The 18,778-nt window shown below is 36.1% G+C and overlaps 2 protein-coding genes across 2 annotated transcripts; one reads left to right on the forward strand and one right to left on the reverse strand.

The window, feature by feature from the left end:
• Nucleotides 1–520: 520 nt before the first annotated feature.
• Nucleotides 521–5,026, reverse strand: LOC109163486 (alpha carbonic anhydrase 7-like). Its single transcript, XM_019312237.1, has 7 exons — nt 4,878–5,026; nt 4,027–4,247; nt 3,830–3,936; nt 2,458–2,572; nt 1,965–2,129; nt 1,695–1,748; nt 521–746 (listed from the first exon to the last, which is right to left on the reverse strand). The coding sequence occupies exons 1-7, from the start codon at nt 4,963–4,965 to the stop codon at nt 657–659; spliced, it is 840 nt and encodes a 279-aa protein (XP_019167782.1). The 5' UTR covers nt 4,966–5,026; the 3' UTR covers nt 521–656.
• Nucleotides 5,027–6,744: 1,718 nt separating this feature from the next.
• Nucleotides 6,745–7,788, forward strand: LOC109163574. Its single transcript, XM_019312323.1, has one exon. It carries the CDS (start codon nt 6,745–6,747, stop codon nt 7,786–7,788), a length of 1,044 nt encoding a protein of 347 aa, XP_019167868.1.
• Nucleotides 7,789–18,778: the final 10,990 nt, after the last annotated feature.

Consider the following 18,778-nt stretch of genomic DNA (forward strand, 5'->3'; position numbering starts at 1 on the left):
TTTATTTTGTATTTTTCTAAAAAATATTAAAATTTTGAGAAATTACAAGTGTCGTGTGCTAATAGCATCATGCCTATATAATCGAGCTAACATCTCATATTGTTTCAAGTTGAGGGTAATTCCAATTTTGACTCTATCTGAGAGGTACTTATTAATTTTTTTGCATTTAAATTTATCAATTATGAATAATTTAGACTGATTTTCTGTAAATCAAAGATGATTTCAAGTTCAAATTCTATCTTATACATCATACGAGTAGTACACAAGTTGTTTTTCCGTACGACTAAATTTGATAGTGGATACAAATACAACATATTGCACATATATAGAACGGGTTCTAGTACATGGACTCTAAATTTCTATTCCATCACTTTTACTCCCTGATGTGGTAAGAGATGATAAGGTCACAAGAAAAATGTTAACATCAAAATTTGAAGTAAGAGAATAAAAGTAGATAATAGAACTTGAGAGTTCATATAGTATTTTCCATATAGAAAATATAACAACATTTCATCGAGTATAAAAGAATATAATAATACTAATTTCTTTGGGCACAAAAAATCCTAGCTTTTGAAATTTTAACATTAAAACAAACTAAAATATACAAATGAAATAATACATATGTTTCTCTAATGTCAACCCATTTATAATAATGTCTATTTCTCTAGTTTTTTCCCAGCAGGGCTTAGAAGATAGATCTCTCTCCTGTTTAGTGCCTGCAATGGCCTCGCATTCCTTTCAGCATACTGCATTCACCAAAACCATTACTTCTTTTAGGATAAAAATAAAATAATAATAATAAATAATAAATTTATAATTTAACATAAATAAATAATAGAAAAGTTGAAGTTTTAGTTCCTAGTTATACAACATGTGTACTTGTCATTCATAATTAATCTGAAATTGCAATGGTACCCTGTAATTAGTGACCAAGGTGACATATTTAGTTATTGTTAAGATGGATGTACTTATTTTGAATGAAAATCTAAACAACACTAATATAGAAATGACAATATATATATATATATATATATTATCAATATGATTTTCTTAGATAAAACTTAAACAACACCCGGCATCAATATGATTTTCTTAGATAAAACTTAAACAACACCCGGCATCAATATGATTTTCTTAGATAAAACTTAAACAACACCCGGCATCAATATGATTTTCTTAGATAAAACTTAAACAACACCCGGCAAGTTCCTACTACGTACACATTAGAGCTGATCTTTGTGGATGATTTAATCAATTTTGGATGGGGAAGAGTGTTTTTTTTAAGCCATAAACGAAGGATGGGGAAGAGTGTATTTGTTGGGGTTTAAAGTATTCATAAAATGTGAAAATTAGAACCGTTGGCAGTTGAAAGAAATACATACACAATACACTATCAATTACAAGTCACGTCAGAAACACGTGTAGGTTTTTTGGTCAAAAATAAAAATATTCGTCAAAAGAAATATTAAATATCTTACCTTAATGACTTATTAGGGGTACTATTATAATATCATATTAAGTAGGGACTTCTAATTTAAGGACTAAAACTGTAAAATGTTTATATAAATGAATACATTCTTCTAAAAAGGCTGAACCCCACCCTAATATATAATAGTATAAAATAGATATTACCTTCATTACCTTGTAATAGAATAATTAGTAATAAAAAAAAATACGGATAAGAAGAAACTTACATCATGAACAGCTTCTCTGAGCAATTTAATTTGTTTCCTTGAAGCAGTTCTCACCTAATCCCATTATTCAAACCACTTGTCAGATCAATCTTTAAATAGCACTACTTGTAGTTATATATTATTATATATAAAAAATAGTAAACAAAATAACACTCATAAAATAAATAGATACCACACTGTAACATAGACGATAGTATTCAAAAATAAAGAAAATAAACACTCGTAAATCTTTTTATAATATGATACGGTACAACGTTGTATTGGGTGTACCTTCTTGTTAATTGTCCAAATTACCCCTTCAGTGCAAGGAGGAACAGTGAGGGAGCCCATGTATCTGTAATGTCTTTTACTCCTCATCTTGATATCACTTGGATCAAACATGCCCAATTCTTTCTCTACATCTCTATCTATCATGGATGATATATTCCTCATCAACTGCAATAATGTTTTGTTTTGATTAAAAAAAATGTTTTTATTTTAGTATTTAGTCTAATTTATAATATGTGATAATGGATTATTACCATGTTGTAAAGAGAAACATAAAGGAACATATATAGGGGATGTTTGGTAAATACGGAGTAGCTATTACTTTGAGCAATTTTTTGAATTATATTTTAGCGTTTTAGAGTAATAAGCTGTTACAAAAAACTAATTAATCAAACACTTATATTGGTTGTTTAACCAAAGTCAAACAGCTAATAATAATTAAATAAATTAAAATTAGTTGATAAGTTAACTATGTTACTAAAGGGACCATAATTACCTTGGACAGAAAAGCATCAGGTTTGCCAATCTTGTACAGAACACCAATGACAGCTATTTGATTAGTCAAATTCTGGTCTGTATTTTGGTGTACCATGTGCAATTCCAAAGCATACCTAGTAAAACAAACCAACCATTTTTATGTTAATACTTTTTTTTTTTCTAACAATAAGTATAACATCTTATTATATATTAATTAGGCTCTGTTTGGCAGAGCTTATTTAGGAGCTTATAGCTTATTTTAAGCTATTAATAAGCTATGAGCTCTGTTTGGTAATGTTCTCAAAATAAGCTTCTAGCTTAAAATAAGAGCTTATTTTGGAACGCTACCTTAAGTAGCGTTTCAAAATAAGCTTCTAACTTCCTAATTTTTTTTCTATTTTTATCCTTATTATTTTAAAGAAATGACATAATTTACCCTTTCCAATTAAAATCATTTTCTCTTTTCTTTTATCCGCAACTTTCACCGCAAATATTATTATTATTATTATTATTATTATTATTATTATTATTATTATTATTATTATTATTATTATTATTAGATTTGTAAAAATATTGCTACTTCATTATGAGATGCTAAATCATGATTATGCTAATAGTTTTATTTTAAATGTTATTTTTTTTAAAAGACAAAATGTTAAATTTTAATATGTAAACAAACTAATTTAAATTTTATGAAGATGTCATTTTTAGTCTTTTTACATTTATCAATTTATCAAAAAGCTAATTTTACAAAACACTTTCAATAATAACAGCTAGCTTAACAGTTCTTCAGTTTTCAGCTCTGAGCTTATAGTTTTTCAGCTTTCAGCTCCTTTTCAGCTTTCAATTCCTAGCTTATAGCTTTTCAGCTAGGTTTACCAAACAGAGCCTTAATATACCTACTTATAGAGTAAGTTTAAATGAGAACAATATTTCTGATAACAAAAATATGAAATAATACTAGTCCTCAACATGGGATGATCAGCAATTTAAAATTAAAGAAAATATACATCAATATTTTAGTAATTATTGCAAACTTCATAAGTGCATTAGGTAAACTTTCAAAGTGAATCAACTAATACATAAGAGTGCATTCAAGTTAGATATATTATTTTACTATATTTGCAGATGCAACATGAAACTTTACCCTGTGTACACCTTGAATTTACAATAATTACTAAAAATATCGTAAACATTTTTCTTCTTTTTTTTCTTACTTTAAAGTTGTTAGTTGATTATTCCAAATTGACAACTAGCATTGTTACTATTTTTTAGAGGTAACATTGTTATCATAAGATTCTAATTCCCTACTTCCCTAAACGATGAATACTAAGAAAATAACAAATAAATATATTCATTTTTAAATAATGAAAAGTAATTTAATTAAATACCTTCTTCCATTAATAGTGTGCTCTGAAGGAGAGTGCCAGTGGGCTGATTTGAGAAAGTAGTCTGTTCCATTGATGATAACTGAGCCAGCATCTCCATGCCACTCAATCTGCATAATTAATTAATTTAAAATGTTATTATAAATTAATTAATATATAATAATAATTAAAATAAAAAATTGGGTTGATATGATTTTTACTGCTATGTCATGGCCTCGATTCCTGACAGTAGCATTGGCAGGCTTGTAATGCTTCCTCATCTCATGATGATGTGTTGTGATAATCTTCACTCTTTCATGTGACATATCAATGGGGGATTGCATATCTCCATTGCTGCAAGCTGCCCACTCTTTCTTCAACTCTCCCCATCTCCTCGGCCCCTTCTCACTCCCCTCCGCATAATCGAACTCCCTCTCATCCTCTGCAATTCAATTCACACAGTTTCAATGATGTTTTTAGGGTGACGAGGGAAACCACAGCCTCTATTCGAGAGTGTGCACCCATGCCAGAAACTCTGTCTGATGACCTTAGTCCGCAAAGGATCAGGTATATCAGCCTAGGTTGTCTCTAATTAACTCAAATAAAAAAATCAATAGACTGCTAACAATTAGATTTGGCCAGTGTTGGGACTCGACCAGGTATATCAATCTAGGTTGTCCCTAACTAATTCAAACCAAAAAATTAATAGACTACTAACAATCTCCAGCCACCGGATGCTAGATTTGGTCAGTGTTGGGACTCGAACTCATGATCGCTCTGATACCAGGCGTTAGATCAAGCTTTTATCACTTACCTTAAAAGTTGTAGCTAGTAACGAAGTCACAACTTTATTTTCAAGACATTGGGTGTTGGACTTGGCCATTTATTGGCCTCCGCTCAACAATCCCAGCCATCTTGTGCTAGACTTGGCATTTACTGGCCTTCGTCCAACAAGTACATGTAATCTTTCCGTTATCAAGTAATCAACCGCCTAACCAATTTGGTTGCGTTGCACAATTTCAATGATGTTTGGTAACAGTGGAACACAGACAGACTTCAATATGATACTTACCCACTTCTTGTGCTCTGGTGGATGCCGGATGCAAGAACAGAACAAAACATAGGATTAAAGAACCAGTAACCAGAATGCTCCTCCTCATTGTGTAGAATGAAGCTAAGACAACTGATGACTACTTGAGAATTAATTGAATACAATTATATTGTTCTACTGTGATATGATGTCCTTTATATAAGGTTTATATGTATGTTGTGTCCTATGTGGTTGGTTCCTGCAAGCTTCTTGGAGGAAGAATAAAGGTATGAACACAGAACGTGAATTGAGGATTCCAACTACACGACAGTTGGACTTTATATGGTGGGTTCCAAATTTCAATTTAGATTAAAAAAAGCTAGGGTGCCATTATATATATATATATATATATATATATATATTACTGCTGTTTTTACTAATATATAATTATGTATAGTGGTTGTATTTGTGTAGAAGAATACAAAGGAAAAGGAAAACGAGTGTAGACTGACTGACTGTCAATGGATTTGGTGGTTTTTGGGTAGCCGCCTCAGCTCTTGCAACTCATAGTCCGTCGTCTCTTATGGTAATGATGAGGTGATTTCTTTCCGTCCGCGTAATGCTATCAATCGTTATGCGTTGGACCCGTGTCCAGCATGCTTGTTGGACCCGTGTCCAGCATGCTTGTTGGACCCGTGTCCAACATGCTTGCTGGACACGGATATGCACTGTTATCTCCTTCTTCTTCTTTTTCTTTTTTTTTTTTTTTTTTTTTTTAAATTTCAGACCGCTTTGTTATAGGAGTATATATTCATAATTTTATTACTATATTATTAATAGCTGTACATTCATAACTCCATAACTGTACGTTCATAACTCTATAACTGTACATTCATAACTCCATAACTGTACATTCATAACTCCATAACTGTACATTCATAACTCTATAATTGTACATTCATAATTTTCGAAGCTCTATGTTCACAATTTTAGAGCTCTATGTTCATAATTTTATCACTATATGTTCATAATTGTAAGTTCATAATGTTAGAGCTCTTTGTTCATAATTCGATCAATAACTGTACATTCATAATTTCATAACTGTAGATTCATAATCTCATAACTGTAGATTCATAACTCCATAACTGTAGATTCATAACTCCATAACTGACATTCATAATCTTCGAAGCTCTATATTCACAATTTTAAAGCTCCATGGTCATAATTTTATCACTATATATGTTCATAATTGTAAGTTCATAATGTTAGAGCTCTGTGTTCATAATTTCATAATTGCATAACTGTACATTCATAACGGCATAACTGTACATTCATAACGGCATAACTGTACATTCATAATCCAAAAAAAAAAAAAATAACGCCGTTAACGGCAAAACGTGCACGATTTTTTTTTTTTTTTTTAAAACTAAATGACTCGTTTCTTTTTTTTTTTTTTTTTTTTTTTTTTTTTAAAAAAAAACGACGTCGTTTTGGGTCTGTGTCCACAATTCACTGTGGACACGGGTCCAGGGCATAATTTGCCTAATGCTATAGTTCACACGCAATTGCTATAATCTCTACTATACTAATAAGAGCCCAAGAGAGTTAAGCCTATAATGGGTAGAAAAAATGGCGGTCATAGATTTTAATCAAATAAATGGCTCAGATTGATTAGATTTTTATTTTTCCTTCAGATTTCCTAATTTATCCTTAATGAATCCGTTAAATATTATCTTTTCCGTCTTACTCTCTACCTAGGTTTTCGATGCTCTAGGGTTTCAGTCGGTTTCCTCGACTTTTTCATTCGATTTTCTTACGGATTTGATCTCCGGTTACGACATTAATACTGCGACAGTGAACGGCGACGAGACGATTAGCTTGCCAGCGTTTCTGTCTTGTGGCGTGGAGGATGGCGGACCAGGCAGCCGTGGCGGGTTTGACAGCGCAGTGGGCGGACATGGTGTTGGCGGAGGAGGAGGGGGGTTTTGTACCGCAGTTGGCAGATGGGCAGAACGGGGAAGCAGTGGGGGAGGACGAGCCCTTATGGGGGGTGGTAGGCCGTTTCCTCACAAGGAAGCTGGTGAAACTTGAGTTCATGAGTCAGGTTATGGCGTCTGTATGGCAGCCAGTCAGTGGGGTTCAGGCATCTGAGATACAACCGGGCGTGTTTCTATTCGTTTTTCATCACATAACGGATGTTAAACGCGTTCTTGAGGAGGGGCCGTGGTCATATGATAATAGCACATTCGTCTGCAAGCAAGTCCCTGAGAATGTTTTGCCGGTTAATGTTAAGTTGGATACGGTGGACATGTGGGTGCAAATCCATGAGTTACCAATGGGCTACACATCTGAGTTGATACAGGAACAGATTGGGAATTATTTAGGGGTGTTTGTTAAAAGAGATGATCGTTTTCAGAATATGCCCTGGAGAACCTTTTATCGAGTTAGGGTTTCACTATCGGTTGATAGGCCATTGAAACGCCGAATGAAGTTTATTAAGCGGGACAAAACGAGTTGTTGGGTGTACTTTAAGTATGAGCGGTTGCACACGTATTGTTACTTCTGCGAAATGCTTGGCCACTCTTACAAATTTTGTAGGGGTGCAAGGGATTCAGTGATGCCGGTTGAAGAGTACTTGTATGGCCCGGACTTGCGGGCGCGTGGAAGTCGGGGACCGAGACCGGTCGGGGGCAGCTGGTTGCTACCGCTGCCGACGGCAGTGAGGGGGAGTGGCTCGGGTGAGGGGAAAAATGGGCCGGCGCAACGTGGGGTTGGGTCGGGCAGGGAGGTTGAGGGTGAGACCGGTGTGGTTGCTGTGGCTAAGCGCCGGCGGGAGGGGTTGGAGGGTGAGGATGTGGGGTATGAGGTGGAGGGGAGTGATGTTGTGATGGCAGATCGTTCAAAAAACTTGCAACAGGCGGGTACTGGTTCCCAGGCCCGCCCAACCCAATGAGTACTCTTAGTTGGAACTGCCGTGGCTTAGGCAATCCACGGACGGTTCGAGAGATAGTGGACATGGTGTCCAGTAAGAAGCCGGATTTTGTATTTTTGATGGAAACGATGGTAGGACAGGATTATGCGGAACGACTCAGAGTTAAAATTGGTTTTGAAGGGTTGTTCTATGTGGACAACGAGAGGAATGGGGGAGGCTTAGCGTTGCTGTGGAGGAAAAACAATACTGCTACCCTCCTAAGCTACTCTAAGAATCATGTGGATGTGGAGGTTCGATTGGCTGGGAATAGAGTCTGGAGAATGACTGGGTTTTACGGCTTCCCGAAGCGGGAAGACAAGAGGGAATCGTGGGAACTATTGGGGACGCTGAGTGGGAGATCCTCGCTTCCTTGGGTTGTAATAGGGGATTTCAATGATCTCCTATATCAGCACGAGAAAAGGGGGGGAACCCGCACCCAAATAGTCTCCTTCGCGGTTTCGGGGAGGTGATTGATGGTTGTGGTTTAGCGCAGATGGCTATGAGGGGCTATCAATTTACTTGGGAGAAAAGCAAAGGCACGAACAATTGGATTGAGGAGAGGTTAGATAAGGTGTTGGCAACGGCATCTTGGGGGGATATTAATCCCCATGCAGAGGTACATAATATCCTAACACGCAAATCAGATCACTCGGCCCTTTTTCTAAGGATTGCAGAATCATGCGGGCAGAGGAGAAGGGGTCACAGAGGGTTCAGGTTTGAGATGGCCTGGTTGCTGGATGAGGGGTGCAGGGAGGTGGTTGAGACAGCCTGGCATGACCGGAGGACTGAGGGGTTGTTGAATTGTCAGCAATATTGTGGAAACAGTCTGATGCGATGGGGAGGGGACCACTTCCATAAATTCGGGGACCGGATTAAGCGGATACGTACGAAACAGGAGTCCATTAGACATATGCGTGATCCGGATGCCTTAGCTGAATTTCAGAACCTTGAAATTCAACTGACCCAGTTGGAGGCGCAGGAGGATACTTTCTGGAGACAGAGGGCGAAACAGCATTGGTTGCGTGGTGCTGATGCTAACACAAAATTTTACCACAGGTATGCCTCTGCCCGGAAAAAGAAGAATTTAATTGCTAAATTAATGAATGATGATGGGGAATGGGTGGAGGGAGAAAATATGAATCTGCTTGTTATGAGATATTTTGAGGGGATTTTTGCAACGAATAATGTTATATGCAGTGATCCTTTGTTTAACGATTTTACCCCACGTGTCACCCCGGCACAGAATATGGCCCTTTTGCACCCCTTTGATATTAATGAGGTTAGAACTGCAGTATTTTCTATGTTTCCGGATAAAGCCCCCGGGCCAGATGGTATGAACCCGGGTTTTTATCAACATTTTTGGGATGTGGTGGGAGTGGATGTATCTGAATTTATTCTTAATGCCCTAAATACAAGGATCCTCCCAAATGGTTTGAATGATACGAATATAATTCTGATCCCTAAGAAAAATGTGCCTGAAACGGTCGGTGATATGCGGCCAATTGCTCTCAGTAATGTATTGTACAGGATTATGGCTAAAATGATGACCAATAGGATGAAACCGCTTATGGAAAATCTAATATCAGAATCCCAGAGTGCTTTCATTTCAGGGAGGTTGATCACAGATAATATCCTGGTGGCTTCAGAGGTGGGGCACTTTTTAAATCGGAAGCAATGTGGTAATGTGGGATGGGGTGCTTTAAAGTTAGATATGGCAAAGGCGTATGATAGGATGGAGTGGCCGTTTCTGAAGAAGATGTTACAGGTGATGGGGTTTGATAAAGGGTGGATTGATTTGGTTATGACATGTGTGACGACTGTGACATATCAGGTTGTGGTAAATGGGGTGCCTGGAGGAAAAATAATCCCAACACGAGGTCTCAGGCAAGGTGACCCCCTCTCACCGTATTTGTTTATTATATGTGCTGAAGGATTGTCTTTATTATTACAAAAAGCTGAGCTGGCAGGTTCGATTCATGGATGTAGAGTGGCTAGAGGGGCACCCCCAGTGTCACATCTTTTCTTTGCAGATGACAGCTTATTGTTTTTCAAGGCAAATTTACAAGAGGCAAGTGTGATAAAACAGTGTCTATTGAGGTATGAGAATTTATCTGGCCAGATGGTTAATTATCATAAATCAAATATTTGCTTCAGCAGAAATACCACAAGGGAGGATAGGGAACTCGTGGCTAGTGTTTTAGGCGTGGACCAGGCACCAAACTTTGGTAAATATTTAGGCCTTCCATCATTCATTGGGAGGAATAAGAGAGCAGTCTTTTCTTATGTGGAAGATAAAATCAGACAGAGGATTGGATCATGGAACAAGAAACTGTTGTCACAAGCAGGAAAAGAGGTACTTTTGAAAAGTGTGGCTCAATCTATGCCTACCTTTTCAATGAGTATTTTCTTACTGCCTGATACAGTCTGTTTATCTATTGAGAGGATGATGAATAGGTACTGGTGGGGAAAAGGGGTGGACAGAGGGATTCACTGGAAGGCCTGGGATAAACTATGTGTTCCAAAGAAATATGGAGGTTTGGGATTTAAAGATCTCCGTTCTTTCAACCTGGCTATGTTAGGGAAGCAGGCATGGCGGTTTCTTACTAACCCAACCTCTCTTGCGGCAAGAATATATAAAGCACGTTATTACCCGACGACCTCGTTTATCGATGCCAAGATAGGGAACTGTCCCAGTTATTGTTGGCGGAGTATAATGGCTGCCCATGGAATAGTTTGCGCTGGAGTAAGGAGAAGGATTGGAAATGGGGAAAAAACTCTGATCTGGGGACATCCCTGGTTACCTGATGATCCAAGTCCTTTAATACAAACAGAAATGCCTGAGGAACTGCGTGAGGCAAGGGTTGTAGGTTTGATTGACCAGCAGACGAAAACATGGGATCCTCATATTTTAAGTGATTTATTTGAACCTGACGATGTGGCCCGGATATATAGGATCCCTGTAAGCCCGGAGTATGAAGACTCGTGATATTGGTATAAGGACCCGAGGGGTGAATATTCTGTTAAAAATGCATACAGGCAGATTGTTGGAAATTATGAAAATAATACGGGTACCTTTGATAAGTGGATCACATTGTGGAAGTTGAAAATTCCACCCAAGTGGAAAACCTTTTTGTGGAGAGCCTTATGTGATATCCTCCCAACCACAAACAACCTGATTATAAAGAGAGTAGAAGTTGATCCTACATGTCCAATGTGTGATACATCACATGAGAATGTTATGCATACACTAATTTCTTGTGATTATTCTAGAATTGTTTGGAATGTTTCGGGTTTGCCTATTACAAATATTATTGCTGCTACTTTTCCAGAATGGATAATGGGTGCTATGGCCAACTTAACGGAGGAGCAATTTGCCACACTGGTAGGAGTTCTTTATCATTTGTGGAATGCCCGAAACGAAGCTGTGTGGAAGAGAGCTTTACTGCTACCTCCCATTACATGGAGACGTGCGGCCGCGGCAAGAACGGCGTATTCCCAGGCACACTGCCCGGGCAGTGTTACATCGGCGCAGCAGCCTCCACCGGTGCTTCACGGACGACCGCGGTGTTTCTTCGACGGTGGATATCGGCCGCAGACGGGGGACGCAGTATATGGCGTGGTATTACTTCATCCGGATGGTTCATTCAAGGCCGCAACGAATGGAAAACTCATGACTTGTTTGTCACCTCTTATGGCGGAGGCCCTAGCATGCAAAGAAGCGTTATCTTGGCTTAAGGAGCGGAACGAACTTGATGTGGATATGCTGACTGATTGCACACAACTACGACATCACTTACTATCTAGTCCTACGACCATCCTATCTTATGAAGGAGTGGTGGAGGATCAATGTCGGGCAATTATGGCCCAATTTATGTATTGCTCTTTTAATATTGTCTCTAGATTAGTTAATGTCAGTGCTCATACTTTAGCTACACTAGCTTTTGATCAGGAACATTCTATGTATTGGGACTATATCCCTCCTGACTGCTTGATTCCTTTCATTAATTAAAATATGCCAACGTCCTTGGCTTTCAAAAAAAATATTATCTTTTCCGTTAATTTCTGTTAATTCACCGTTAACTTATCCATTAATTCCAATAAGAAAGGTCTTAGGTTCGAACCCCATCCTAATCAAAGTTGACATAATTAGTACTCTATTTTACTCTTATTAAATTATAAATTAAATAATAATTTAGTAGCTCCAACAAAAAATAATATATATGCATTTCTTTAATTTAGAATTATGTGTCTATAATGCCTTTATTCAAAAAAAAATAAAAATGATTCATTATCAATAAATTAAATAAGAGAAATAATTTTATTAGTTATATTGTCTTTATTTTTCTCCAATATAAAAATTCTTTATATTCAAATTCATCAATTGATTATATTCACTACACTGTCTATTATCTTTTTCGTGCACTATTTTTTAATTAAATATCAAAGTTATAATACAAAATAATGTTATATATTTATTTACCAAGTATTTTATTAATACCATGAGAAAATTAAAACATTATAATTAATAAAGCCAATCATATTAACTATTTGAGGGATTTGTTGACAAAAAGAGTATTCAAATAATCAAATCACACAACAAATTGAAGTGAGAATTGCCTCGCAATATCCATGTTTGACAAGTAGCAGTTAGCGGTTAGCGTTAGCGGATTTGACCAGCAAATTATATTAACGGTTGGTTAAAAGATATTTGAAAAAATTAACTGTTTAGATTAACATGTAAAATGACCTAATGGTATACATATATTTAATAATAATAATAATAATAATAATAATAATAATAATAATAATAATAATAATAATAATAATAATAATAATAATTGTTTTATAAAATAAAAAAATATAATTAAGCCAATTATATTAACTACTGGGGGATTTATTGACAAAAAGAGTATTCAAATCACACAACAAATTGAAGTGGGAAACTACCTCGCAATGTCATTATTTGGCGATCAGCAGTTAGCTCTTCAATATTAGTATATAATTAATATTTTATGCCCTAATTTTTATTTGCCCTCCCTTATGTCCCGTATTTGGTTTCAACCGTACCCATACATTTATTTTATTGACAATTATAATCAATCTTGACTATATTATCTTGCATTTGTACGTAAACTTAGAATTACCTATTTAAATACGCAAATTCAACATTCAATTATCTATGCATGTACAATTTCATATAATCTTGCCTTGATATACTTTAAAGTACTTATTAAAAAAAAAAAAACATTGGGCATTATTCCAATCGCGCAATGCGCGTAAAAAAACTAGTAATAGGAATAAGGTTCAAATTGACCACTGAACGTAACCTAAAAATGCAATTAGGTTACTGAACGAAAAAAGTGCAATTAGGTCACTGAACACTTTAAAAACGTGCAATTAGGACACTGAACACTCCAAATGAATGCAATTTCACTGGATAACAGGTTACCAGCAATTTTAGCAGGTTACCTGCTTACGTGGCAGCTGAGTTGACATTTTAAATAATTTTTAATAAATTTTAATAATTAATTTTAATATAAATTTAAAAAAAATTGAAAAAAATTAAATAAATAAATAAATAAAATAAAATAAAAAATAAAATAACGGGGTGACCGCCGTCGTTTTTTCATTTTTGTTTTAGTTTTTTTTTTTTTTTTTTAAATTTATTATTAAAATTTATTAAAAATTATTAAAAATGCCAACTCAGTTGCCATGTAAGCAGGTAACCTGCTAAAATTGATGAGAACCTGCTATCAGGTGAAATTGCATGCTTTTGGAGTATTCAGTGGCCTAATTGCACTTTTTTTTTTTTTTTTTTTTTTTTTTTTTTTTTTTTTTTTTTTTCGTTCAGTGGCCTAATTGCATTTTCAGATTACGTTCAGTGGCCAATTTGAACCTTATTCCAATATAATATAATATAATACTTCATCGGTTTCATTTGAGTAAATTTCACTTTTGGTTCTGTGATTATTGGAGTGTTGTCAATTACACTTCATGAGTTTAAAATTGTCAATTTAGTATCGTAATTATTTAATTTTTCTCATTTTCAATCCCTCCGGCCTAATTACCAGTGAAAAGTGGTTGAAAATTTTTAATGGGTTAAATAATGAGGGCAATTTAGTCTTTTCTTCTCATGTTCTCTTTCTTCCCCACTGAACGTGATCTCTTGGTCATGTCGAAAGCAACGTATAGTGGCTCGCTCTTCTACTGAGGTTGAGTACAAGGCGTTGGCAGATGTGTTTGCGGAGGTAACTTGGCTAGTTTCGCTGCTGAAGGAGATTGGTATGCCTCCGGTTTCTGCGCTCAAGTTATGGTGTGACAACTTGGGTGCTACTTATCTATGTGCTAATCTAGTATTTCCTATTCGGGCGAAGCATGTGGAGATTGACTATCACTTCGTTCGTGATAAAGTATCTAAGAAGGAGCTACATGTATGTACACTTTATTTCTACAAAGGATCAGTTAGCTGATATATTCACCAAAGCGCTGTCTTCTGTGCGATTCAATTTTCTACGAGGCAAGCTCAATGTTAGAGATAGTAACCCTTGTGCTTGAGGGGAGAGTGTTAGAACTATAATATTTATATTCTAGAGGACTCTCATTCTGTATTCCTATATTACTTCTGTACAGTCTTTGTGTAAGGTTTACATCAAATATTTTAATCCTCATCCAATTAACAAGAATTTTTTTTACCCTTCTTTCTCTAACCAAAAGGAAAAGAAAAAGGCTTATAATGACTTGAAAACATAATTTAATCCACCCTCCATCATCTTTATACATATTATTATTGAAAGTTACATAAATCTCTTATTCCTCGTACGAATAATAAAGTTCAGTAGTATTCAAATGCCTTACACTAATAATGTTTGTATACTCCGACCAAACACCGCGAACCTTAGCCACAAGAGGATTATGGGAAAATTTTAATTATTTAAAGGAATAATATTATCACCATACAGTAGCCTAAAGAGAATCGACATCTACATCTAACATAGAATTCACAATTGGAAAGAAAAATGCAATTTATTGAAACAATATTAATTACTCATATATATCTTTACTAATTGCACATATATAAATTGTTACTAATTTACTATCATTAGGAAGAATTATACAAATAATGGAATGAATATTTTAAATAATTTATTTCTCATCAACTAATTAATGAAACATGGCGAGACACAGAGGAGCAAGTAGGGGTGGCGGTGGGTGTGCTCTACCATATATGGCGAGCCCGCAACTTCGCCGTTTGGGACAAGGCGCTGCCGCAACCTGGACAGACTTGGAGACACGCGAAGACGGCCGAGAACGCCTATCGGCAGGTCCACCATCGGCGGCAGCACCCGGCGCCCTCGGCATTGCCAACAACCGAGACACACACCAGATTGAAATGCTTCGTAGATGCTGGCTACAAGCAAACCACGGGGGATGCAACATATGGGATGGTTCTTCTAGGCCACGATGGTTCTTTTGTTGCGGCAAAATGTGGCAGGTTGCCTGGTGCCTTTTCACCACTCATGGCAGAGGCGTTAGATTGCAAGGAGGCTCTCTCATGACTTAAGGAGCACAATACACTGGAGGTGGACCTTCTTACTGATTGCATGGAACTACGGAACATCATACATTCAAGCTCAATGACTACTTTATCCTATGTTGGAATGATTACTGACCAGTGCAGGTAGGGTTGTGCATCGGGCGGGTTCGGTTTTCGGGAATGGAAATCCGTTCGGTTTTCGGATTACAGCTATTAAACCCTATCTGTTTATTTTCTAAGTGTAAACTTATCGGATATGTAAAACTCGAACTTCGGACGGTTTACATCGGATTTCGGACTAAATCGGATATGAATTAAAAATTCGTAAAAACTACAAATTAACTACTGAATAAGTAAATCAACACTAATTAAGTTGTAACTTGTTAACTTCTAAGTAGTAAGTATTAACTACTAGTAGTTAACAATTTACAACTTCAAAATCACAAGTTCACAACTAAAAAGTTAGCCCTATTCGGCTATGCCTAATGCCCCTAACAGTCTAACAGCTAACAAGTAACTTGTTACAAGTTAATGAAGCTAACAACTTTACAGTTTACAACTTACAAGTTACAATTCAAAAACAGTTTATAGATTCAAATTCTCAAAAAATAAGCTGTTAAGGCACCATTCAAAAACTAAATGCAGCAACAGCAACTCAGCAAACCACCAACTCAGGCACTCAGCATTCCTCATCTTCCTGCTTAAGGTGCAAACTTAAATAACAAAAAGAAAAAAACTGAAAAGAATAACAGTTTATGATGAGTTTAACATTTTTTGCTCAAAAATCCTAAATAGGCTCAGATTGCTGTTGTTTCATATCATTAAGATTTGAGGGAAATTGCTTCTAAAGTGTTGGAACTAAATCCAAAACTTGAGCAACATACCAACCCCAAGTCCTTTGATTCAGACAAAGGTGGAAGCATCATCATAGCCCATACTACTGCACATACTTGTCAAGCTGTAAGCTTGTAACCTGATGTTCAAATGTTCAATCAAGTGGAACTGTGGAAGGGACTGAGGCACTAAAATGCACTTACATAATTGAATTCATAAGCCATAAATAAAAACAGAAAGGTAATCTAATTTTCTAAGAGAACAGAATAACAACTAAATATAAAACTGAGAGCAGAATGAATGAACATTACTGCAATGGTTGGTAGGAAAGTTCCAGCAGTCCTAACTCCAGTTGGCAACTCTGCAAATAAAAAACACATATTAAGTATCATAAAAAAAATACATAATAAGTATCATAAAAAAAATACATAATAATGAAAGTATTTAAGTAGTAGTTAATTACCTTTCTCAAGCCTTTCACAATCATCAATATTTTCTTCAATTTGAATAGGTTGATTTGGTAATCTCAACCAATCCTGTGTACAAATTAAAGCTTCCACAATCTTAGGAGTTAAGGAACTCCTAAATGGATCCAACACTCTACCACTGGTTGAAAAAGCACTTTCAGAAGCCACAGTGGATATTGGAACTGCAAGAATATCCCTTGCCATTTTAGAGAGAATTGGCAGTCTTTTAGAGTTCACCTTCCACCATTTTAAGATATCAAAATCAACCTTATCTTCCACAATGGCCTCACTCAAATATATTTGCAGGTCAGTTTTTGTTTAAGGCTTCCACCACTCTCCATCCTTTGCCTTTTCAATTGACTTTTCAACTTACCTTGTGGCCTACCAACAGTTACAGCACTAGGCTGCACACTCACAGTTTGAGAAGGTTGGGCAACAACAGCTGGTTCAATGTTCACATCTACAGAGTAAGTGGCAGCATAATCATTGTACAGCTCAAGAAGTGCAGATTTGACCTTCTCAAAACAGGATGTGCCTTTATCATCACCATAAAGTTGAGTTAACTGGGCGGGCATGTACTCAACCTTATCTCTAGGATCCAAAATAGTGCCAAAAAAAATCAAGAAAATAAGAGAACCGTCGCCACATCGCCGCACCGTCACCGCTGTTCCTCCCTCCGCCGTTCATCCATCCACAGAACCCTATCAAAAACACCGTTGAACCTATATCATCAAAAAAAAAAAAAATCAGACCTTAGGAAGTGACTACTATACCTCAGATCTGATGCTTTCTCCGTCGGCAATTTCATATCTGATGCTCTCTTCGTCGTTGCTCTCTTCGTGGATTTCAAATCCAGTGCTCTCTCCATCACTGTGCATCATAGTCGTCGGCCCAGAAGAGGGGATGGAAGGGAAAAGAAGGGGAAGGAGAGATGGACACTCTGTGCGTCAGAGGTTTCGCAGCTGCACGACTATCCATCGTCGTCGGCCACAGAAGATCTAACAACCTCGGACGGAGGGCATCGGACGGAGAGCGCAGATGACGGAGTGGGAATCAAGGAATCCGGGCGTCGGATAGAGAGTTCTTTAATATATGGAGTGGGATTTTTTTTTACTCGATCTCAGATCTAGATATGCTAAATTTTGGGTGGGAATTCGAGGCTCCTGTCTAAGCGGGTGACTCGGATTCTAGTATTATTATAATAATAATATTATATCCGTGGCGCCTGTCTAAGCGGGTAACTCGTATTCTAATATTATTATAATAATAATATTATATCCGCGGCGCATGTCTAAACGGGTGACTCGGATTCTAATATTATTATAATAATAATATTATATCCGCGGCGCCGGCCTAGGTGGGCGCCACGGATTCCAATATTATTATTATAATAATAATAATATTTCCGAGGTACCTCTTTGTAATTGGTGCCTCGGAAAATTCTCCATTTTTCTTTTCAAGACACCTTCACTTTGAAGGTGTAGTGGAAAATACTACTTATATTTCCAATTCTGTAGTAGTGTATTGATGTAAATCATGGGTAACTCAGTTGAACAAAAATTTCACCCTTGTGACTAACTGAGTTGTTCATGCGGCAACAACAACAATAAAAATTAGTAAAGGTGTATAAAGATATTTTTGTATATAAATACCCCTTAGTCAAAGGTAGAAAAAAGTATAAGAAAAAATCTTATGTAATCATCACAAAATAGAAATTTCTATTGTGTATGATATAATCACTTAATATTACGTTGTGTTTAGAAATTCGAAAATTATTTTTGAAAATCATTTTTCGGGTTTCTAATGTTTAGTAAAAAGTGAAAAATATGAGTTAAAGAAAAATAAGTATTTGTTCAAAAGCAAATAAATTCATTTTTTTTTTTGAAAATGATTTCCTCCGTATTTTGAGAAGTAATTTTCCAATTTTCACCACTACCACCACAATTCATCATTATTATTTTTTCAATATTCTTGCAATTTCAATTTAATTTCAAATAATTGTAATAATACGATATTATGGGGCTTGATATTAACTGCTTGCAAGCCTTTCAAGATATGCAAGCATTAAATTATTTGTTATTTTAAATGTTAAGTGACAATGCTACATCGTACTACAATCCAATATCATTGTTGCCTT

Source organism: Ipomoea nil, unplaced genomic scaffold (assembly GCF_001879475.1).
Source record: "Ipomoea nil cultivar Tokyo-kokei standard unplaced genomic scaffold, Asagao_1.1 scaffold3030, whole genome shotgun sequence".
NCBI lineage: Eukaryota > Viridiplantae > Streptophyta > Magnoliopsida > Solanales > Convolvulaceae > Ipomoea > Ipomoea nil.

Excerpts from the sequence above, each read along its gene's own strand:
- LOC109163486 (XM_019312237.1), bottom strand. The coding sequence starts at position 4,965 with ATGAGGAGGAGCATTCTGGTTACTGGTTCTTTAATCCTATGTTTTGTT. Across the intron at positions 2,573-3,829 it reads CACACTATTAATGGAAGAAG|GTATGCTTTGGAATTGCACA; the intron begins GTATTTAATTAA and ends TTGTTTTACTAG. Across the intron at positions 1,749-1,964 it reads TTTGGACAATTAACAAGAAG|GTGAGAACTGCTTCAAGGAA; the intron begins GTACACCCAATA and ends TAATGGGATTAG.
- LOC109163574 (XM_019312323.1), top strand. The coding sequence starts at position 6,745 with ATGGCGGACCAGGCAGCCGTGGCGGGTTTGACAGCGCAGTGGGCGGAC.